The sequence below is a fragment of the Plecotus auritus genome (assembly GCF_963455305.1).
Source record: "Plecotus auritus genome assembly, chromosome: 1".
NCBI classification, from domain to species: Eukaryota; Metazoa; Chordata; class Mammalia; order Chiroptera; family Vespertilionidae; genus Plecotus; species Plecotus auritus.
The window spans coordinates 159,210,017-159,234,003 of NC_137770.1; the positions used below are offsets into that span (position 1 = coordinate 159,210,017).

General features: G+C 47.6%; 1 protein-coding gene across 5 annotated transcripts in view; it reads right to left on the reverse strand.

Moving 5' to 3' along the window:
* Positions 1 to 23,987, reverse strand: part of PFKFB3 (6-phosphofructo-2-kinase/fructose-2,6-biphosphatase 3) — a 93,115-nt gene that overhangs the window by 17,989 nt on the left and 51,139 nt on the right. For 2 of the 5 annotated variants that reach the window (XM_080669547.1, XM_080669546.1), the window contains exons 1-5: positions 11,058 to 11,518; positions 2,551 to 2,676; positions 1,499 to 1,595; positions 749 to 815; positions 103 to 177 (exon numbers count right to left, since the gene is read on the reverse strand). In XM_080669547.1, the coding sequence (XP_080525673.1) occupies positions 103 to 177; positions 749 to 815; positions 1,499 to 1,595; positions 2,551 to 2,676; positions 11,058 to 11,133 (441 nt within the window). In that variant the 5' untranslated portion in view covers positions 11,134 to 11,518. Of the gene's footprint in view, positions 1 to 102; positions 178 to 748; positions 816 to 1,498; positions 1,596 to 2,550; positions 2,677 to 11,057; positions 11,561 to 23,987 lie in introns of those variants that run through there. The other 3 variants (XM_080669550.1, XM_080669549.1, XM_080669548.1) reach the window with 2 other exon arrangements.

The following is a 23,987-nucleotide window of genomic DNA, read 5'->3' on the forward strand; positions in this document are numbered from 1 at the left end:
ACCAGGGCAGCAGGAGCTGAAGGACCAAGTATAAATCAGCTGATTCCTCAGGGTTCTCCTCTCTCCTGAGCACTCCAGGGCAAGACAAGGCATTTGACTCACCTTGAAATCATTTTCTTTGGCAAAATTAAGGATCATGTGTCTCCTCTCTCTAGTGGTATTGGTGGCATCAAAAACCTGGGAGAGAGCAAGGATAGTGAAGAGAACCCAAGTCTGAGTTTTAACAGCATTTACCAAGTCACCAAGGAGATCAGGCCTGTCACTTCCAGGTAAAAGCCAAAAAATGTGGTTCCCAGAGAGACTGTGCCCTGCCCCACGGACCTCCCCTCTCTGCCCTCTCCCACAAACTCCAGCTCCAGGGAGGGCGGGGGAGGGGTGGGCACAATCCTTAAAGCAAACGAGTAACAGTAACCTGCAGGGAAGGTGCGTATGGAAGGAACACTGGCTCCGTGGCTGCGGCCACCCCAGGTATAGCCTGCCTTGGAGGGTGGTGCCGAGTGCACACAGAGGAGGGGTGAGCAGAGCACACCAGCTGGCTGTGCCCGAGTCCGCCCGCTACCACCTTCCTGGGTCCCTGTGCTACTCTAGCCATCTGCTTCCCTCAATCGCAGGACAAAGGCACTCGTCCCTATTGGAGGTGTCCCCACAATGGCTCTTGGTAATGGCTTGGCTGTGTCTACATTTCACTCTCTCCAGGGCACCATCCCACTTCAGGACTGGAGATAGAGCCAGCATACTCCCAACTTACTGAAATTTGGCCCCCTTCCTTCGTCAGGTAACTTTTGACGTCTCTCAAGGCAGCGAGGGCACACTGCCTGCAACACGAAGAAAGAGAACATGCCTCAGAGACTGCCCATCCGAGCAGTGACTGGCGATCCTAATGCTGAACTGCCCAGGCTGGCCAGGGCTGCCAGGTGCACATCCCGCAGGCCAAGAGGCTCCCCACCAGAGCTGCACAGAGGGCTGCAGTTACCGTCTGGAAGTGGTGCTCATGCTGGCTGCACACTAAAACCCCCTGGGAGCTTTTAAGAAACCTATGCCCAGGTCTGGCCCATGGATCCTCACCAAACTGGTCTGGGGTAGGCCTGGCATTGGGATCGTTCCAAGCTCCCTGGTGATTCTAAAGTGTAGCCAGGGTTGAACACCATTGCACTTGGGTTTCATGATCACCTTGGGCTTAAAAAAAATAAAATAAAACACCACCACCCGTTTCAGTATAAACAGCTGATTTTCCATGAAAACAATTCTGTTCATTCTTAATAATGAAACATTGTTGTTGAGCTGGATTAGAGCATCCGGAGCAGATAAAAGCAGCAAGCCTCAGAGCGGCCAGGAAATTCCTCTTAATACACATGGAGGTGGGGCCAGATCTGATGGTCACCTACAGAGAGCCACACTGCAGGCCAGCTTCCTCTTTCTCTTACCAAGCCTGGCGTTCAAAAGCAAAGCAAACCAAAACCCAAAGCCTCCTGCGGCAGCTCAGCAGCTCGGGCCTTACTTCCGGACTCTCATGGCCTCCTCATTGTCAGGGCGGAAGAAGTTGTAGGAGCTGTAGTGCTTCACGGCCTCCCGGCGGTACTCTCCAACGTTGAACACTGCAGAGGGAACGGAGAGGTCACTCAGCTGGCCCCCAGGAAAAAGGGGCCACTCACAGCTGGGAACACTCTCCAAAAACGGAAGCCAAGCATGCGCGCGCGCGCACACACGCCAACCTGAATAAGATCCCAGTAAGATGTGGAAACCAGAAAGTGAACTGCCTTGTCGAGTGCAGTCACTGACCTAGAAGGCAGCCCAGCTTCTCCCAGACCAAACACGGCTCAGAGCCACCTGCTTTTTCACGGGTTGTCATCTACAGTCCTGCCTCATGAGGTCAGGGGCTGGAGGCTGAGACTGTGAGAATAGGTGGCAGCCATACATCTAACGAAAACAGGCAATGATTTCTGCCGATGGCGCCCAGGAGAGAGTGGGCTTGCACACCACGGCCAGATCCAAATCAGCCACTCTTCTGCGAACAGGGCAGCCTGCACCCACAGGAAGCACTGAGAATTTACTGGGCACTTACTCTTTGAGGCGCTGTGCTGGGCCCAGCGGGGAACAGAAAATGTAAAAGTTAGTCCCTGTTCTTAAGACATTTCCCATACAGTTGAGAAACCAGGCAAAGATTCATCACAATATAGTCAACCGTATGGAGCGCTTTATGAACGTCCGTGATGAATATCACAACTAAGTGCCACGGGAATTTAAAGGAAAAAGCTCAGCATAGACTTTGGGGCCAAAGAAGGCTTCTTGGAGGCAAGGGCTGAGCTAGGCAGGATTCAGGGCAGAGGGACTAACAGAGCGTCCAGTCAGAAAAGATCTCAACACAAGGTAAGGGAGTGTAAACAGCATGGTGGGACACAGCCACAAAAAGTCCCCCCAATATAGGGAGAGATCAACCCAAGATAGTCCCTACGTGGTGAGCCCCAGCAGCTGGAGATGGGGCAGTGGGGGGCTTGGTGAGCAGGATTTGCAACACACAATGTGACTCTCAACCTTGGGACATGGCCTCACCTTTCGTGGGGACACCAATCCAGTTGAGGTAGCGAGTCAGCTTCTTGGATATGTAGGTCTTACCCCGGGCTGGGAGGCCCACCATGACAATCACTGTTGGGGAGTTGGTCAGCTTTGGCCCACAGGCTGGAAAGAGAAACAAAGAAAAGTGCCATGGATGAAGCAGTGCTCAAGGATGGACCAAGTCCTGTGCCCCACAGCAAACTTAAAAATTCCTATTTCATTCCCACCTTAAAGCCCTGGGCATTATACAATCCAGTGGGGCTAGCGCCCCCTGGTGGCCAGAGCCCTTTAGTCACACCTTGTAGTCCATCTTGTTTTCAGGTGATGAATGACAGGAATCTTAATTCCCAGCCTGATACCAGAACCCTAAAGCCAGCTGGGAAGCCGGTTACTAACCCCAGAGTAGAAGGCACTCCTGGGAGTGTAAGAAAGGCACTCCACTCCCCAACACTAATTAGCATGAAGTCAACAGGTTCCAAATGCAGTATGTAAATTGAGGTGGCAGGTAGGAGTGGGGCTTCTACAGTTGAAATACAGGGAGGCCAATCATCAATTTCCCAACCTCCACACAGTAGGTCTGGATGACCTTCCTTAAAACTGTTTTTAAAGAAGACAAGTAAGAGTTTATCAATTGAAAGTAGGTCAGGGACCCAGAATGCAGTCCCACCCCCATCAAGGGTGACAGATAAATTCCTCTGTCTTTGAGACTCTCCTGCCCTTTTCTGCCACACTGATGACAGGGCTCTGCTTAAGAAATGGCAGGTCAAGCCCTGGCCAGGTAAGTCAGTTGGTTAGATCATCATCCCCATATGCTAAGGTTTCGTGTTCGATCTCTGGTCAGGGCGCAAACTAGAATCAACAACCAATGAATGCATAAACAATGGAACAAGAAATTGATGTTTTTCTCTCTCTCTTTCTCTCTCCCCCTCTCTGAAATCAATAAATAAGAATAAAAAGGAAATGCAGGTAACAGAGTCCCAGATGCTCCAGGTCACAGAGCCTTGGCAGAGTCCCGGGAAACCCAGAAGGCCTTGCCTTGTGAATCTCCTCTTGGCTTCGCTGCTTAACTACTGTCCATGTTCCTCAGAATCTCAATAAGACAAAACACCAGGGAGAGAGGTTTTTCACTGTGTTTTAAGAAAGCAGCCAAAAAAAAGGGCAGCCCAAAGAGCCCTACTCTAAACATTTCATGCACAGTATTTCCTTGGCTGGCGTCTTGCCCCTGAGACTCTCAGGCAACTCTAGTATCCTGGTGACGAGTACACGTGAGCCAGGGGCTGCCCACTGGGAGCGAGACTGGCCATCTGCCCACTCCCAGCCCAGCAGCGCTGCCTGGAGCTCACTGGCTGCCACAGTCAGCCCAGCTCTCCTCATCAGCCATGCAGCACTGCTTCCCAGGCACCGGCTACAAGGGTGCAGGCAAAGGTATTCAGGTTGCACCCCAAATCTAGGCCATGGTCAGATTTAGACAGGGGCTCTGTTTCTAATAGGCGAGTGCCAGATGGGGGAGAGGAGAGAAAGCCACCAGGCCACTGACAAGCACAGGCTTGAAGGAAGAACGCCTCCTCTTAAGCTGGATGTGCCCCCACACAGACCCACACTGGCCTGGTGACCAAACTGAGGTCAGATGTCCAAACGCCCACTACAGGTCTAGGATCTGTGCCCTGGACCTATAGGCTAGGGGCAAGGAGGAAGCAAGCACACTACACAGGGGCTGTTTCTTTCATGGTTTTGACCATCAGTGACCTCCATGCAGAGTAAGCAGGAGGAGGAGGAGGAGGAGGAGGGCCATCAGGAGGCCAGGACACATTCGGGAGCCACAAAAGCTCGGGCCAAGATTCCTCAGGTCCCAGTGGCCATGACCAAACAAGTGCCTAGAAATTTCCCTGCCCGGTGTGAGCATATGAGTAAAGGAAAGAAGCACCAAAGGGCTTTCTTGTATCCCAAGGGACAAGCAGAGAAAGATGACAGGCTCCCCAAAACCAACGGGAACATAAGACACACCCTACCATATGCATTGTGGCAGCTGTATGTGATAATGAGTAAAGTGTTCTCACTTGTGCCCCAAAACAATACTGTACTTACTAATCCTTCCCCCAAGCCACTGGTTTTTCCCTGGTCTTATCTGATGCCCTCACAAAGCTACTGCTCTCAAGAGCATCCAAACATGCGAGACAGATGGATGGACAGACACACACACACACACACACAATCTCTGAGCTGTGCACATTTATGAAATACTTTTGTTGGACTGATGCCAAGGAAGTGGAGACAGATATTGACTGATTTATCAAATTGGGGATTAGTTCTACTATCCACTAATCATACAAATGAACTCCAAATCTCTTCTGGCAGTAGATGCTTTGGCAGGAAAGCAGCACAAAGACATGGCAGAGTAAATATCCTAAGCTAAAAAAATCAGGTTAAATCTCAAATCTAAATAAACCATCAGTCCCATGTTTGGCAAAGCAGAAATTGTTCTTCCTATTCCTTTGGCTTGTTGTATAAGATTCAAAGGAGCTGGAAGGGGGGCTGCCAAAGGTGGCCACAGCTGTCCCTGGGCCCAGGTGCTCCGGGGTCTCAAATAGAAGAGGAAAACCACAAAAACTTTTGACTAAACCTTTGGGTCTTAATCTCCATCGTCCCTCCCTACTTCTTACTTTGTAATATTTTATTTAATGCTCACCAGAGAATATGTTTTTACTGATTTTTTTTTTTTTTTTGAGAGAGAGAGACATCAATGTGTTGCCTCCATACATGCCCCAACCGGGGAGCAAACCCACAACTAGGACATATGCCCTACTCAGGTCCATATACCACAACCCTCTCATGTACGGACCCGAATAGCCAATCCTAAAAATGGTCAGCCAGAAGGACAGAGGCTGCAATCCCAATACCAGCCCTACAAACCAGGTTAATCTGATAATATACTAACATATTCTCTATTAACTTCTCTGATAATATATAACCCACTGACATAAGCAGGTACTTGACAGCTGTCCTCACCCACTATACTTATAACTACAACTCATGCTCAGAATATAAAATCATCCATTGGAAGACACTTTGCTATTCTCCCATCCCTCCTACAAGTCTTCTACCCAGAAACCCTCCAAAATGCTAACCTCAAAGATGCCCAAGTCCTTTGTGTTCGCTTCTGCAAATGGGTAAGTTATTTCAATGACAAGTCCAAGGGGAACAATTAGAAGGGGCTGTTTGCGTGTAGCCCTGACCAGCGTTGCTAAGTGGTTAGAGCATCGGCACCGAGCCCACTCCCCCCCCCCCAAAAAAAAACCTCTGCACCAAAGGGTTGTAGGTTGGATCCCAGGCACAGGTCAGGGCACATGCAGAAGGCAACCAATTGATGTGTCTGTCTCACATCTCTCCTCTCTATCTCTCTCTCTCTCTCTCTCCCTCCCCCCCCCCCCCCCCCCCCCGCTTCCCTCCTTTCCACTCTCTCTAAAAATCAATGGAAAAAATATCCTCGGGTGAGGATTAACAAAAGAAAAGACAGACACATGTAGATGGGGTCAGTCCCCAGCACTGCCTGATGGAATTTTGATCATTGTGTGTTTAAGGTAACCACTGAAACCTACTCCCACCAGGCAAGGGCACACCAAACTCTGTACAGAAAGACCTGCTGTGACCCTGCAGTTACACCATCACCTAGGAAGGGCGCTCTGGGAAAACAGCTGCATACACTTGGCCCTAGGATAATGAAATGCAGGCTCAGAAAATGATAACAAACACTTAACTATGGTCTACTAGACATAAACACTCTCTGGGATCACATTAGCTCAGAGAGTCTGCTTTAGTTGACGTTTAAAACCAACATCTAGCCCTAACTGGTTTGGCTCAGTGGATAGAGCGTCGGCCTGCGGACTAAAAGGTCCCAGGTTTGATTCCGGTCAAGGGCACGTACCCTGGTTGTGGGCACATCCCCAGTAGGGAGTGTGCAGGAGGCAGTTGATCGATGTTTCTCTCTCATCGATGTTTCTAACTCTCTATCCCTCTCCCTTCCTCTCTGTAAAAAATCAATAAAATATATTTTAAATAAATAAATAAAAACAACATCTAAGTGAGCTTGCCCCAAGGGCGTGTGCCTGAGGCTTTGGTGGGGAGGGGGTTGAATCCGGCTGAACCAACCCTTTTTCAAAAGTTATTCTGTACTATTTGATGAATACCATACTCATTATTTTGCATGCACATTTTAACACACGCCTAACTAATCTTTGTCCAATGAATGGCCCTCCCAACCCTACCTGGTCTCTGCCAAGGACACTGAGGGACAGGGCAGTTTTAGTGAATCATTTGACAACCTTGGGAGGCAATACAATAGCATAGTGGCTCAGAGGGCAGGGCCTGGAGTCAAATAGAGTTCAGAGCCAGATCCCACAGCTTCTTTGGACTTTGAACAAGTTCCTTGATCTCTCACTGTCTTAGTTTCTTTTTCTAAGTGAAATGGAGGGATGCTTCATAAAGTTTCTTGGGAGGATTAACTGCAACGTAATACATGGGAAATGCTTTCTTCAGCCGCCTATGTCAGCATCAGCCTTTATAGCTTTCATCACCCCAGATGAGGAAACGAAGACCCACAAGTGATATGGAGGGCCCACCATATAAATACTAAGAGACATGGTTGGGGCTCACTGAAGTCTCTCTCACCTGAAATTCTTTAAGTGCTCTTTCCTAAATTAGTGGTTCTCCTGTTTTTTTAAGAGGCTGAACCTACAGCACTCTTAAAAAAACAGGATGCAGCCCAGCCTGCGTGGCTCAGTGGTTGAGCATTGACCTATGAACCAGAAGATCACAGTTCAATTCCCTGTCAGGGCACATGCCCAGGTTGCAGGATCCATCCCCAGTGGGTTGTGTGCAGGGGGCAGCCAATCAATGATTCTTTCTCATCATTGATGTTTCTATCTATCTCTTCTTCTCCCTTCCTCTCTGAAATCAATAAAAATACATTAAAAACAAAACAGGATGCCCAGGCCTCCCCTGTGGCAATTCTGACTTGGTTTAAAGTATATGGATTCCGCCCCCAGCCCCCCAAATTATTCTAATGTGTAGCCAGGGCCAAGCATCAACAGTATAGGTAGGAATTTCTCTTAAACACACCCCTTACCTTCTTTAAATTAGAATGCCATCAGTGGCTTTTAGGCCCTGCTGAGATGAAAACCCTTCTATCAGTACACAGTATGCAACCTACTTTACAGATGAGAAAACTGAGGTTCTTTTTTTAAATTGATTTGAGAGAAGTGTTGATTAGTTGTTCCACTTGTTTATGCATTCATTGGTTGCTTCTTGGATGTGCCCTGACCAGAGCTCGAACCCAAAACCTTGGCATATGGGGAGGATGCTCTAACCAACTGAGCTATCTAGCCAGGGCCGAGAAAACTAAGATTCTGAGTGGGTAAATAAGCAGGGACTCCCATGCAGAGGCCCTCCACTTTTACTGATGATAAACAAAGGATAGGCAGCCCTTGCCAGTCATTTTTGACATCCTTGTCGATGAAACTGATTTACCAATTCAGTTAAGTCTCCCCAAGTTATGGTTTGCATTTGAAGGAAGCTGCAGGATTTGTAAGAAGCATTTACCACCATGTGGGTATCCTAAGAGGGCATCCAATGTATGTGCTTCAGAGGAAGAAATATCAAACTAATCACTCTGGGGTTTCCTGATGTTTCATTGCTCTTTGCACATGAATAGTAATGTTCCCCATGCCCTCAAAGGAATCTGCTGCAGACCCCCAATTACGACACCACTTAGAAAGATGTCAAGAAAAAACACCCTGTTTTCTCTATTCCGATGAAAGACAAACGTGGCTATAGGAACCAAGAAAGACACCGCTACTTGAAATAAGGGCATGTAATAACTATTTAGGCTGCAGTTATTTTTATAAGAACACATCTGAGACTACACTTCAGAACCACACGCAGAATTCCAGATGTAGGCGGGGAAAGGGAATTAATCCATCAGCTTTAGCATCCCCTGCCCCACCCCCAAGCTCTGAAAGGTTCTGACAGAGATTTTTACGCAAATCTCTCATCGGCGTGTGAGACGTGCAGACGGACAGAGTCTAATGGATGGGTCTCTGATGCCTGGAGGAAGGAAGCATCACTGCACATTTGTGTCTCTCATAATCACACGACTGGGCAAATGCAGTCAATCTGTGCCCTCTACATGGAAACTCAGGGTCATTCCTCCCAGACCTCAGCCCACCACCATGAACCTCAAGGAACTACCAAAGGTGCGTGTGTGTGCACACACACACATAAATGCATGCATTTACATACAGAGAGAGAACCAACATATATTCATATGACCAATTACAGTTTATAAAGTGCTCCACAAATACACTTTATTCCAAGTCACAAAGGGCTGAATTGAATTGTTTCTGCATCTTGCTGTAGCCGAATCTCCCTCACGATTTGAGGCACTGCATTCCTCACCACCAATAGGTTTTATAGAAATACAAGCAGACTGTGGTCAGTACAGTTTATAAACTATTTAAGAGCATATCTAGCCCTAGCTGGTTTGGCTCAGTGGATAGAACATCGGCCTAAGGACTGAGGGGTCCTGGGTTGATTCCGGTCAAGGGCACATGCCTGGGTTGTGGGCTCAACCTCCAGTAGTGCAGGAGGCAGCCAATCAATGATTCTCAACAGTGAATTCAACTTTTTTTTTTTTTTTTTTTTTTTTTTTAAGAAAAAGGAGCATATCTAGTCCTGGCCAGCGTGGCTCAGATGGTTGGGCGTCATCCCATGCACCGAAGGGATGCCAGTTCAACTCCCCGTCAAGGCACTTGCCCAGGTGTCAGGATCAATCCCTGGTGGGGGATGTACAGGAGGCTCTTACATCAATGTTTCTCTCTCCCCCTTGCTTCCTCTCCCTCTAACAGTCAATAAAGCATTCTTTAAAAAACAAAAGAGTATATCTAAAAGATGCAGACCTGCCAAACTCCCGCTACCTTGCAAATAAACCCAATTCTCCTTAAGGCTTCCGTGGCCCCAAGAACCTGCATGTCCAGCAAAGGCGACAAGCTGATGGAGGAAGGGCCCCAAGTGTCAGGAGTGCCTTACCAGGTCCCCATCACCTATATGACCAAGGAGCACCACAGGGCCAGTTCTCCCCACCTCCTGGGGCAGGTGGGCATTGGGGGTGGGGGCAATGATTCACACCAGAGCTGTCACCACAGCTGTGTGAGCTGTCATGACAGCAGAGGTCAGCAGGCCACCTCCCCTAAACAGCCACTGATGCCTAGAAGCCATCCCTAGGGTTTGCACCTGGGATCCCACGTTTCTCAGGCAATCCAACCTGGCCCGGGGCAAAACACCACCATTGGGTTCTATCCAATTCACCTGATGGGCCATGGGCAGGTTACCCGGAGGAGCAGTGTTACCTTCAAACCACTGACTACCCTTTTAAGAGATGACTGTCTCCGTAGCTAGGGATAGAACCTAAGGTAAACCTTCCAAAGCATTTCTGGCCAACGACAGACGGGGTAGGTTGGTGAACTGCCAGCAAATTCCGAGCACGGTCCAGTGCGTGCAACTGGCGCGCCCGCGCGAAACGCTGCCAACTGTACAGTCAGGGATCCACAGAGCCTCCCCCAAACCAGGGTCAATGGCTTGGTTCCAGGGCAAGCTCTCTTGTGGCCCCAGCACAGGAGCTAGAGGTGGGAGCAGAGACAGGAGACAGATATACGTACAGAGGGAAAGAGAGAGGTGAAAAGAGAGGACAAATATAAGAAAAGTAGAGAGATTACAAATATATAGAAAAAAAGAAGAGATATGGGGGATGGAAATATAAAGATGAGATAGAAATGTATGGAAAAGGGGACCGAGAGAAAGTGGAAACAAGGCAGGAAGGAGACAGAAATATAGAGGCGTTAAGAGAGGCGATGCAAATAGAGGTAAAGAACAACAACAAATAAACAAACAAAAGCAAAACAAAAAGAAATAGATGTAAAGAGAGAGGGTTAGAGAGAGGTGAGGTAGAGATGGAGACCCGAGGTGACGCTTCGCGTACGAGCGGCCTCGTCCCTTGGCCGGACTCAGCCCAGCGGGCGCACGGAAGCATGGCCGAGACGGGAACACGCGAGCGTCCCTTCTCAAAGGTCCCGAAGCAAAGGCTCACTGCAGTGCCCTGCGCTTCCCGCCCCCTGCTCTCCGGAGCTAGTACCCTGGCGCGCTCGCGGTTTCCGGCTCCCTCTGCGCTTGGGGGAACAACCCGGTGGGGCCAGCCGAGCCACGGTGCGGCACACACCCGGCAGGGGAGGTGCAGCGCCGGCGCAAGAGCCCGCGCTGTCCCCGCCCCGCGCTCTGGGGAGGAGCGGAAGGCGCCCCGCCCCAGCCAGCAGAGACTGCGGTGGAGGGAGGCACCCGGCCCCGCAAGAACGCGCTGGTGGCGAGGAGTCGGTACAAAAGCTCCGCGCCAGCTCCCGCCGCACAATGGCTTTGCTCTCCACGCGGCGCGCCTCTCCCCTGCACATATCTGTACTCACTTCTGGGCAGCGAGGGACGGTGGTCGATCGGGATCCAGATCTTCTGCACCCGGCTCTGAGTCAGCTCCAGGGGCATCTTCACAGCCTAGACTCGGCGGCCCTCCTCTTGCGAATAACTTAGACTTGGGGAAGAGATCGGCTTGTCGACTCCCAGAAACAAAGGGAAAGAGGGAGTTTGTGCGCGGGAGCGCTGCTCGGGCGCTCTCCTTAGCGATGCTTTTTTGGAAACGTGCTTTGTGCTAAATGATGAACGCTCGCACGGGGCGAGAGGCTTCACGAGCGCTTCGAAAGGGGCGGGGGTCTGGGGATACACCCGCAACTTCCGCAGGGCCTGGCTCGTCCACTCAGTAAGTCCCCCACTCAGGGATGCTCGAAGAGCAGTGACAGTCGCAGTCCCAGTGAGCCAGCTCCAGTCCTCCGCGATTTCCTCCCGCTCGCCTCCTCTCCAGCTCTGCTAGGATGCCCCGCGCTCCGCTTGGGCTTTTAAGAGTCCGGCCGGCAGCGATGCACACGTCAGCTTTGGGGCGGGAACGCATTCTTCTGGTTCCAGCCCCTCCTTCACGTGGGGAGCGGGTGGGAAGGGCGGGGAAGGGCCGTGAGCAAGCCAGGAGGCAGCCTGCTGGTGCCCCCTGCAGGCTAGCATCAGTAGTGCGATAACCAGCTGCAGATAACGCCCCCAGCCTTGGCTGAAGGTCCTAGACTCCGTGAGCCTCCTCCTACCATCCCCTAAAAACGACGGCCATGGCTTCCCAGAATAATCACCTCAACTGTGCTGGGAGGAAAGGAGCGCTACCGTCCACTGGTCTGTAGACCCGCGCAGCCGAATCTCCCAAGAATGCTGGTTAAAATGCATCCTACTGTTGGCCTCTGGGAGTGGGACCCCAATACTCAGCATTCTTTAAAAACAAATTTTTTTTTAGTTAATTCTGACCCGAGGATACTATTTCCATTGAGTTTTAGAGAAAGTGGGAGTGAGAAAAAATATATTGTGAGACACACATTGATTGGTTGCCTTCCCCCTACACACACACACACACACACACACACACACACAACGCGCGCGCCCAGGAATCGAACCCGCGACCTGTGGTGTGCTGGCCCACGCTCTAACCACTGAGCAACCTCTGCCAGGCAGTAACATGCAGTCTGAGTCAGGCACAGTCAAGCTGAAGACTCCGCTTAATGTTAAAGGTTGGAGAGAGGGAAGCCTGAGGGAAGATGCTGAGCGCGCCCGTGGGGCACAGCTCTCGGTCACTCCTTGCCAGAGATGCTCCCTGATAACACTTATGAGTCTCACCACGATCCCCGCCACACCGGACCCAAATAGACCCAAGTATCTTGGGTCTCTCAGTCAACATTCACAATATTTTCAACATGCCTTTATCTCTAGTAGAAGAGCGAATAAAACTGGATCCTTCTGCAACCGGCAGTTGATTATCTGACTAGAAGCCCCATAAGTATCGCGGGGACTGCCACCGGATAGATGGCGTTACGGGGGTGTGCGCGATGCATCAGCACAGAAGCGCTGCCTGCCTCGCATAGGTGCGTACCTCAAGCCGAGGCTGGGCTGCGATTGCAAGGAAGTGGGCGGCGCTCCCAGAAACCCCCACTGCAGCAGAATAGTCTGAGCAGAGGCTGCCGCCACACGTCGCTCACGTCCCACATGGCTCCGCTGGGACGGTGCCCGCTCTCCTGCGGCGGCCGGCACAGCTGTTCCTGCACCACCCCACTGGGGCCTCCCATCTTCCCTGCACTCCAGCCCGCCCACAGGCCGGGAGCGCTGAGCGATGCCCTTCGGGCGGGGGCCCTGGACCACCCTCCTCAATCCCCGTTCGAGTCCCGCCCTCCCCGGAATCCCTGCTCTCCCTTCAACAGCTTTGCTGTCGGGTTTCGGTGCTCGGCAACTGTTCAGAAGCACGGTGAATTGCATTGGGCCTGTTTTTCTGCAATAGGAGCAAATGCCATATTTGACACCCTATAACGCCCCAGGGAGAGTCCCACTGCACTATTGAAATAAAAGTGCGCTGATCAAAGAGAAAAGCATTCACAAGCAAAGCGCCCGCTCCTGAAGGGGCGGGGAGGGGGGGAGAGGGAGGATTGCTTCCCGGGGTTTCATAGAATCAGGAAGGGGGGCCGCTGTGCCCGTGATGGCGGCTGCACCCCTGGATGCCTGCACACTTGCTTCCCCGGGAAGAACCAGTGTACCTGCATGCCTGCTACTTTCCCACTGGATTTTTTTACACACACACTTACAAACAGGGCAAGGAGACGAGGCGGCATTCTTCCACCCTCTTAAGTTTGCAAACAACTGCGGTGGGTTTCAGCTTAGGGAGTGAGAGGTCCAAAACTTGGAGGCACGTCTTTCATCTCCTGACCCAATAACGTGTTTGTCCAGGGTCCGGCTCTGAGGGCACGAGGCAGTACACATAACTCGGAGATCCCAGCTTAAGCATTCGCACTCGCCATGCGGCCCCGCACGCACTTTCCCTGCCTGTGTATCAGTAACGCCTTAGGCGGCCATTGCTGCCCCTGCACAGACTGAGTTCTTCCTCATCACTTCCTGCACCTGATGGAGAGCAGGCAAATGAAGTTCACGTAACCCCCTCCCACTTCTGACATCTAAGTGCAAACTGGGAATGAGTGGGAGGCAAGGCTGAATTAATACTTTAAAGAGGACAGCTTGAATTGGTGCCACCCTTGCAGCCCTCAAGTAAATTAGTGTTGCACCCTATGGGAGATAAAATTACTTCACTGCAAAACCGTTTATCAACAAACCAGCCCTGGCAGGTGTGGCTCAGTTGGTAGGAGCTTAGTCCTGTGCATGGAAAGGTTGCCGGTTCCATTCCCAGCTCGGGGTACATACATAGGTGGTTCCATTCCATTCTCGGGGCGCTTACCTAGGTGATGGGCAGATACCGGTAGGGGCAGGGTACAACCAATGGTTGCCTCTCTCATACATCAGTGGTTCTCTCTCTCCCTCTCTCTCTTACCACCCCTCTCACTCCCTTACCCACTCTCTAAAATCAGTAAAACATCCTCAGATGATGATTTAAATAAAGAAATAAAAATAAACAACCCAACTGCAACTGAATGTACTGGTTCAGAGTTTATGGTTTAGACATCCATGTGACTCTTCCCCTAGTTCTGCTGATGGCCCCATCTTCACCATCTTCTAGGGCAGTGGTTCTCAACCTTTCCAATGCCACAACCCTTTAATACAGTTCCTCATGTTGTGGTGACCCCCAACCATAAAATTATTTTCGTTGCTACTTCATAACTGTAATTTTGCTACTGTTAATGAATCGTAATGTAAATATCTGTGTTTTCCGATGGTCTTAGGCTCTACGTAATGTCGCGACCCACAGATTGAGAACCGCTAGCAGGGTCGCCTAAGACCATCGGAAAACACAGATATTTACATTACGATTCATTAACAGTAGCAAAATTACAGTTATGAAGTAGCAACGAAAATAATTTTATGGTTGGGGGTCACCACAACATGAGGAACTGTATTAAAGGGTTGTGGCATTGGAAAGGTTGAGAGTCACAGCTCTAGGGCTTTTTATTAAGTTTCTGGTCCCCAAGCTGTTGGGCAGCAACTCACTCCACTCACTCCTTCAAAAAAGGCTGCAGACAGTGTAAAAATATCTTTAATACAAAAAAAAAAAACTTTTTTAAAGACAGGACAGCTCCAAGTACTAGGGGAGATTCTATAATCCATACCATTATTAAGGCTAGATAATCCAGTAATGTTTTAAAGAGAGTAGAGGAAAGTTTAGAGATTAGAGTGGTTAAGAAACTAGATCTAAGGTCAAGAAACACAGCCAGTTTGACACTGACAAGTTTCCCCGGGGGACTGGGGTGCACACTGCCTAACTCAAGGGTGCTGAGTGGAGTCCTGAAGGGGAAGACCACAATGACCCAGCCCATCTCACTCAGAACAGTTGAGCTGTTTGGCAGGAAAGCACAGAAAAAGAACTCCTTGTGCAGGAAGCAATGCCTGGTGGAGGCGTTTAGCTAGGTCTAGAGGCAGAGAATGGATGGTGGCAGTGGTTTTTCTCCATGACCTCTCTCTGCCCAGTTCACTCTACTGACCAATTCATAACCGACATTCCTGCTCTCTGTTGCTGCCATAACAACAGCAAAAAGCAGCCTCATATCCATGATTCAGTGCCAGCAAGCCAGCTTGAAACAGTTAAACCATGCTAGTACCCACCTCCTCCCCAGTGAGAGAATCAGAGAAAGAACAAGCTGTGGCAGGCTATGAGCAATCAGAGTTGCTAATTAGACACAAAGGGTCATCATTTGCTCCCATGATCCATCCTATGTCTAAGAGAATGCAGTGGGACACCAAATAAAAGACAAAAAAAAAAAAAAAAACCCTCACCTCACCACCCATCCAAAGACAGGGGAGAGGGGCAACTTTTAAAAATGTTTGTTCCTCATACAAGAACGGGAACACAGAACAGGCATCCACATAGTGCCACATCGGCAGATTGAAAACCCAATTCAAAACCTGCGCGATGAGACCAGCTAGTGGCCCCGTTGGGTGAGAGTCCTCCTGTGCACCAAAAGGCTGCCATTTTGATTCTTGGTCAGGGCACATACCTGGGTTTCGGGTTCCTCCCCCTACCTCCCTAGAAGACAACAGATCAACCAATCTCTCTCTCTCTCTCTCTCTCTCTCTCTCTCTCTCTCTCTCTCTCTCTCTCTCTCTCTCAGCATGTCCTCGAGTGAGGATTTAAAAAATAGAAAATAAAAAACCTGCACAGTGAGGTTTATAACAGCTTTATTCATAATCGCCAAAACATGAAAGCAGCTAAGATGCCCTTCAGTAGGTCAATAAATAAACTGTGGTCCATCCAGACAATGAATTATTATTCAGCACTTAAAAAAAAAAATGAGCCATCAAGCTATGAAAAGACACGGAGGAACCTTAAGTGCATGTTTACTAAGTGACGGAAGTCAATTTTAAAAGGTTCCAGCCCTGGCCAGTATGGCTCTGTGTTTTAGAGTGCTGGCCCTCACACCCAAGCATCTGGGGTCCCATACCCAGTCAAGGGCATGTACCTAGGTTGCAGGTTTGATCCCCTGGCCCTGGTCAGGGCACGTGCAGGAGGCAACCAATCGAGTGTCTCTGTCATATCTATGTTTCTCTCTCTCTCTCTCTCTCTCTCTCTCCCTCCCTCCCTCCCTCCCTCCCTCCCTCCCTCCCTCCCCACCCCCCTTCCTCCCTTCCACTCTAAAAAAATCAATGGAAAAAAATATCCTTGGGTGAGGATTAACAAAATAAACAAACAAACAAGGTTCCATGCTCTATATGATTCCAACTAAAATACATTCTACAAAAGGTGAAACCATGGAGATAGTAAAATGATTAGCGGATGCCAGGGATTAGGGATGAGAGAGGGATGAATAAGTGGAGCACAGAGTAGTTTTAGGGCAGTGAAACTACTCTGTACGATACTGTAATGGTGGATACATGTAATTATACATTTGTCCAAACCCATAGAATGTACGATGACAAGATTAACGCTAATGAAAACTATGGACTTTGGGTGATGATATGTCAGTATAGGTTCATCCTTTAAAAAAATGCATCCTTAAAAAAAAATGATGTTAATAGTAAGGAGGCTATGCATGTGTGTGGGCAGGTGGTATATAAGAACTCTATAATTTCAATTTTTCTGTGAATCTAAAAAATAGAATCTATTTCCTAAAAATTGTTATTTTTCTGTAAGTGTCATATATACTTTCCTCTAATCAAGTAGACTTACATGTTATAGGGAGTGTGAGGACAGTTTCTTTATGGCCACAGCCTGGCTCTGGATGAATAGACACAAACAGTGCAACTGAAGTCCCATTGAACCTGCAGCAAGTTTCCATTTCCCCCTGCTCAGTCCACGCTGCTCCACTTCCTGCAGGCCTTTCCTTTCCTTACGGCACACCCTGAGCTTGGGAGCATGCTCTTAAAACTGCCGGTTGGTGTTTCATATCCAGCATCACAACACACATGACTACTGCTTTCAGAGTAATTACACTCCTTGTCAACCTCCTCACCCAATATCAAGACATAATATTTGTGTTTAAAAGTATTGTTTTATGACTTCAAAATATTTGTGCTTTAAAAAAAAAACAGATCTCCTGCAATCTAGTTGACAGTACTGTACCAATGTCAATTTCCTGTTTTGAAATTTTACTCCAGTCATTTAAGACATCAACCTTTAGAGAAAGCTAGGTTGTGAGTTTATGGGACTATATGTTCTATTTTGTAACTTCTTGTATTTCAAAATAAATAGTTGAAAAAAAATTAAAATCAGTGATAGCTCAGTTTGCTCAAATCCTGGAGAGAAAAAAAAGAAAAGCATAGACTGTGTAGATTCAGGCACTGAAGGAGAAGAGAACTGGCAGGAAGGTAGTCAAGATTTGCATGTGTTTCTAACACCTTTGCTTCTTGCAAATGACAGACATACATGTATAAACAGAATTTGCATGATCCTGCACCTGGAATCAAGCTCAAGCTATGTTTTAACTTGGGGGGGGGGTGTTCTATTTTGGGGCTTTGCATAGATCTTTGGGAGAATATCAATAAGTTTGCAATCTTTGTCACCAATTTTCATGCTTAAAACAAGATGAGAAAGAGAAATTCATACAAAGTTCAACTAAAGACACCAAGAGGTCAAGGCTGAGCCTTTTTCTTTGATGGGGAAGGAGGCACAAAGATGAATAACTACTTGAAAAGCTCTCTGTCCATCTTCCTCTGGTACCTAGCATTCTTTAGATGCTCACAAGCAGCAGCTGTGTGTCAGACATGCTACCACTGGACATTCCAAGCTACACAGGAATCTCAGTTATCTTGGGTCCAGCCGGGGCGAAGTAGGTGATCAAATAGCTGTCATCACGGTGTTCTGTGCTCAGCCTCACACTGGGTATTACAAAGAAATGGCTTCAAGGCCCAAGAGCTTATAATTTAAGGCCAGATGGGTAAATGTAAATATGTACATTTAGAATAAAATAAAAATATTAGAATAAAAGTAAGGAACTAAGAGAGAGGTGTTAGGTAAGTCAAGAATATGCCAAATGCAGGCTAAGGATAAATCCATATTGAGATAGTAAGAAAAGTCTGCCTGTAAGTGGGGGCAGATCAACTGGGAATTTCATATCCATCGCATTGTTCTTCATTAGATCTCTGCTGAATCCAAGAGAACACGTGGAACTAAAAAGGTCAAGGTCTCTCACTTCTTTCTACATCAACAAGTATTCACTGAGAGCTGGCTGTACCAGAGGCCACTATAAGTCAAGTAAGATGTGACCCGTGTCAGAATTATGAATTAACTCACTTTTGAATTTCAGAGTGTCCCTTGATATCTCTCTCTCTCTCTCTCTCTCTCTCTCTCTCTCTCTCTCTCTCTCTCTCTCTCTCATGCATGCTCCTACCTTTTCCCCTTAGAGTTAATGAAGCTGAGACACAGAAATATTAGCTTACTTGCCTGTGATCCCAGAGCTGAAAAGCCAAGGAATAAAAAACAAGATGTTCAACTGGCCTAATGTTCCTTCGAGTTTCTCCCAATTAAGCTACTTTTCAACTAGAATGCTCAGTGCCCCTCCCAATAGCAATGCCAACAACAAAATTTTGGATCCAAGCGGTTTCATTGACAATCTCTAAATTACTTAGTATTTGGTTATAATGTGGGAATAATCTTAAGAAACTATTATGAAGATTAACAACTAAAAACTTTCAAATGACCCTACAATGAGAAGCTCTACTTAATATATAAAAACAAGAGCTAGCCTCTCAAAGGTTCAGAGACCTTTATGTTTCAGCAGTCATACTGCCTTACGATGCAGAAAAGGCACATGGTCACTACTACAGTAGAGCCAACTTAAAAAGAACTAACAATTTTATGAGATGAAACTGAATTGGCCTTAAAAAAAGAAAAAAGGCCCTGGCCAGTGTGGTGCAGTTGGTTGAGCATCATCCCATGCACCAAAAGGTCACCAGTTCAATGCTGGTTTCAGGCTCAATCCCCAGTATAGAGTGTACAGGAGGCAGCCTCTCTCTCTCTCTCTCTCTCTCTCTCTCTCTCTCTCTCTCTCTCTCTCTTCAATAAAAAATATATTTTTGAAAAAAGAAAAGAAAATGTGGAGGAGATCTTGGGCTTTTTGTGTGCTTCTGAACAGTTTTAAGATGACCTAATGTATTAGTAAAGGGAAAGAAGAAAAATAAATACTCCTATATCCCCACATAGTTCAAATTATTAGATCAATCTCAAATTAATAATGTTATCATACATTTTTACAGAGTGGTAGCCTTCCCAGGTTTTCAATAGCATGCCATCTCCATGAGCTCTGGGGCGGCGAAGCCCCATAGATTATCTAGCAGTAAAAAGACACAGATGAAACGAGTATCAATGACAAGTAGAATGGATGACCGCCAGGGCAGGGAGGGACCTGATGTATCCATCCTGAGTTCGGGTTTGACCAGCTATGCTGGAGTGGGTTTGCCCAACTATAAAACGGGGACATACCTACCTATAAAATAGGGTTTTCTTGTGAGAAGCACATAGCAGAGTACCTGGCACGTAGTATGCTCAATATTTGGTAGCCAGGAGTTCTGTGCAAACCGAGACTTCAGATTTCTATAGAATTCATGTCTCTCCCTGAGCCCTAAACCAGGTGGTGCATGTAAGCTAGAAAACAGAGGGTTTCCCTGATTCCTCCTGCTTTCCCACTCTACCCAATTCTGTGAAATCAATCATATATTTGGGAGGTTCCATTCCTTCCTGTATTAGTCAGGGTTCTCCAGAGAAACATATGTATATGTATGGACGTATACGACGAGACTTATTATAGGAATTGGCTCACGCAGTTATGGAGTTTAAGAAGTCCCAAGAAACTTGCTGTTCGCAGCTGGAGACCCAAGAAAGCCAGTGGTGTGGTGCAGTCTGAGCCTAAGGCCACCTTGGGGAGGACCATCTGCTTTTCTTAGACTTTTGATACCGAATCGAACACTAACCTCTTCCAGAAATACCCTCACAGACACACCCAGGAAAAATGTTTTACCAACTATCTGGGCCTTACCTGGCCCAGTCAGATTGACACACAAAATTAACCATCACATTTTCCAATAGCCACTCTCTCAATCTTCCTTCACAGCAGAACTTCTGGTTTTATTTTATTTTATTATATTTTTGTTAATACTCACCCAAGGATATTTTTCCATTGATTTTTTAGACAGGGTGGAAGGGAGAGGGAGAGACAGAGAGAAACATCGATGTGAGAGAGACACATCGATTGGTTGCCTCCTGCACACACCCCAAGCAGGGCCGGGGAACCTGCAACCAAGGTACGTGCCCTTGACCAGAATCAAACTCGGGATCCTTCAGTCCACAGGCCAACACTCTATCCACTGAGCCAAACCGTCTTGGGCAGGACCTCAGTTTTTAGCTGCCCAGCTAAATGATATTTTTCAGGCTTTCAGGTTAGACATGGCTGAATGGCTAAAGTGCGGCTAGAAAAGAAGGTTCCTTCCATTACTAAGCAGTGCTACTAGCCAGACAGATATTTCTTACCCTGAGCCAAATGTATCCTCCTGTAATTTCCCCTGCTAGTTCTTATTCTGCTGCTAAGTACACAGTAAGCCTGTGCCCTCTTCCAGCCCTCAAACATTTGTGAGCAGCTAGCATGTTCCCATTAAAATATGCAAACTTCAGGCTAAGAAGCCCACTCCTGGACTTTAAAACAGTGTGAACACAGTCTTCACCCAGCATAGAGCAGAGCCAACCAAGAGTAAATTTGCCTCATGATGTTAGAATCAGGTTCTAGGGAAAAGGCTGTTGAGTGACAGCATTAGGCCTATGGCAAATACCAAAATGAGCCAGGTATCAAGATTACTATGACAAAAATCAATTCTAATGAATCTGTGGATAATCTAGGTTTAGATACTCAACTACTGAGAACAAACTTGTCTGAGCTCCAAAGCTTATCCCGTGGGGGTAGGGGTGGGGGTATGGGCGACACAGTATAGTGTAGGGAAGGGGCTAGGAGCTAGGAGCCTGGACCTTACAACAGACCCTGCCTATCTATACCAGGTGGAAAGACTTCCCTCTCTGGACCCCAGTTCCCTCATCTGCTGATGAAGCCAATGTTCTCTAAGCATCACTTCCTCTTCTCCAATGATTCCAACTGTTCTCAATGATATATCAGTATAAAGTTGACAGTAATTACTAAACTACAGTATAAGCAACTTTAAACAGGGACAGCTATTCATTTTTTGTATCGCCAGAGCCTACTATAGTGTCAGGCACATAGGAAGTGTTCAGTATATGCTTGTTTGATAAAGAATGATTATATTTGCAATGATCGTATTTGTATGGGTCACATTGTGGGCTGTGCTCCCATAACTGTCCCAGGAATCACAGGGCTCGTAGGGGGACAGACAGCCACTCACTGTTGCGATTAGTTGGTTCATCTGTAAAAGGAGGATAATAGCTGCCCTGCCTGCCTCATGAGGTGGTTATGAGGACCAAATCAGATATGAAGACAAGCTCTCTTGGAAACACTGAAGTACTCAACAAATATATGAAGACTAGCATTTTGAAATTATCCAGGCCCTGCCCAAGATGGGTGATTGAGATGTCTGAACAGACGTTCTCTGATCTTGACTGCTCTGTGATCTGGTCTCATCCCTTGGTTTCAACAGGTTGACTACGCCCCTCCCCCACCCCCACCCCCACCCCCAATACACACACAAAGGTGAGGGGAAGAGCTGAGGCAGAACAACTGAGGTCCCTGCCCCAAGACTTTGGTGAGGACAGAAACTGACAACCAAACCACTTTCTGCTGAGTACGAGAAGCAAAGGGAGCCCGGGGTTGAGAAAGTGGGGAATGGGCACTGTGTTGCAAGGCCTGCTTACGCGGCGTGATACGTATAAGTCTGCGGAGTGGTGCAACTCCATGATTGAGACATCAGAATTGGCATTCTTTCCCTTCTCTGTTTCCCCTCATCCTACTTCTTTCTTCCAGTGGAAAACATTCTAAAAATAGAGAAAAATATTTTGTTTTAATGCAGGTTTTGGAAAACATTGCTGACTGCTGACTTGATGTTGGAAAACCTACCACAGCTGGGCTGTATTCATGCGCAGTGTTCAAATTAGATAGTGGGGTGGTCTGCAACTGCCTGTGTTAGGACCACATGTCAGCACTGTGTTCAGTTCTGGGTGACACCTTTTAAGAGAACATTAACAAATGCATATTCCTCCACATAAAGAAAATCTGGATATTCAAGCCATCTGGAAGCCACGCTCTGTGACGAATAGCTAAAGAACCAGGTGTTAGATAGAGAAAAAGATTATGAGATAAGATAATAACCACTTACAAATACCCGAGGAGCTGACTTGCATTGTGTTGCTCGAGTGAGCTGAAACCAGATTGCTTGCTGGAAGACACAAGGGAGGCACCTTCAGCTGTCCCACAACTAACAACAATGGGATAGAAAGGTAGCAACCGCCTGCCCCACTAGGATTCCCAGCAGCAGCTACACGTCCAGTGGTCGAAAGCTTTGCAGAGGGTTCCCGCAAAAGCTGGCAACCAAACTAGTGGCCTCTGGTTTGTGAGCCCTGCAGATGGGGGATCCTCTGATTCTGTGAGGGCTTAAGCTCAAGTCAGAGCTCAGCAACTTCATAACTGAGCAGGTTACTTCTCTGCATATCAAGCCTGGAATGATACCATGATCTCAACTGCAATATTAAGTGAATCTGGGCATAAAGCTGCTGATCTAGTATTTAGTCATACAGGGGCCATGGACTGGGTGAGACATAGCTTTGACAAGCCCCTTGGAGTCAACCTGCTGGCATCACAATGAGAACTGTGCTCACACCTTGGTGCAACTGGAGATTATTATGGCACCTCACAGGAAAATCAAAGACTGGCTTAAAGCTCCACATTAGAAGTTTGACATCTACCCCAGTATTCCCTATCTAGTGTTCATTGATACCTCAGGGTGATATAGCAGTTCACATTGCAAGTAGAAACAGTTTTGTTTCAATATTTAATTTTTAAATCAATAAATTCAATCTTTAAATATTTTTCCTATGGCAGCCTTAGAGGTATGCCAGTCTGCCCTCCCTGTAAGAAAAACTTGCATATCAGCTGCCTGGAGGGCAGTTAAATGAGTCTCTGGCTGCATCACCTCGGGATCTGAGGCAGCATCTGAACAGAGGCCATGCTCTTCCTGGCAGCTCCCAGGTGATGACTGAGCACATCAGTGCACCAGGGCCTGGCCATTTCTGCCCACAATGGGGCTCCTCTACAGGGAGCTTTTCCGGGAGCTCCCATAGGGCCAGCTGCAACTTCTCAGAGCCACCCTGAAATGTGATGCTCTCCCCCCACTCCCACTTCCTTCCCTGTCCCTCGCTTTCCACAGGTATCAGACCTACAACCCTCTCCCTTTAGTTTTCACAAGCATTATCTCAATAAATCTTTTGCACGTTCAATTCCATCTTAATGTCTGCTTGCCAGAAGACCCAACCACTACATTTTTCCATTAAAATAAAATAGCCTGAAAGCATCTGAAAGTATCAAGTGTACAGAAGTTAGGGTGCAAGATGAGTGTACTCCTGACATTCGGCTGGCTCATCACTCAGATGAGTTATCACAGGCCACTGTGATAGGTTTGGTCATTAAACAGCTTCAGATGGATTTAATATCAGCCATTTAGTATTTAATTTATACCTGTAATTGATCACTGTTTAAAGATGGGAAGCATAGGAAATACTGATGTTGAAATACGAGTCATGCGCAAATGATAAGGATATGTCAAAAAAGACACAAGAGGGAAAAAAAAGAAAGAAAACCCTAGCCAGTGGTTAGAGCATCAGCCCTTGGACTAAAGGGTCTTGGGTTCAATTCCGGTCAAGGGCACAAACCTCA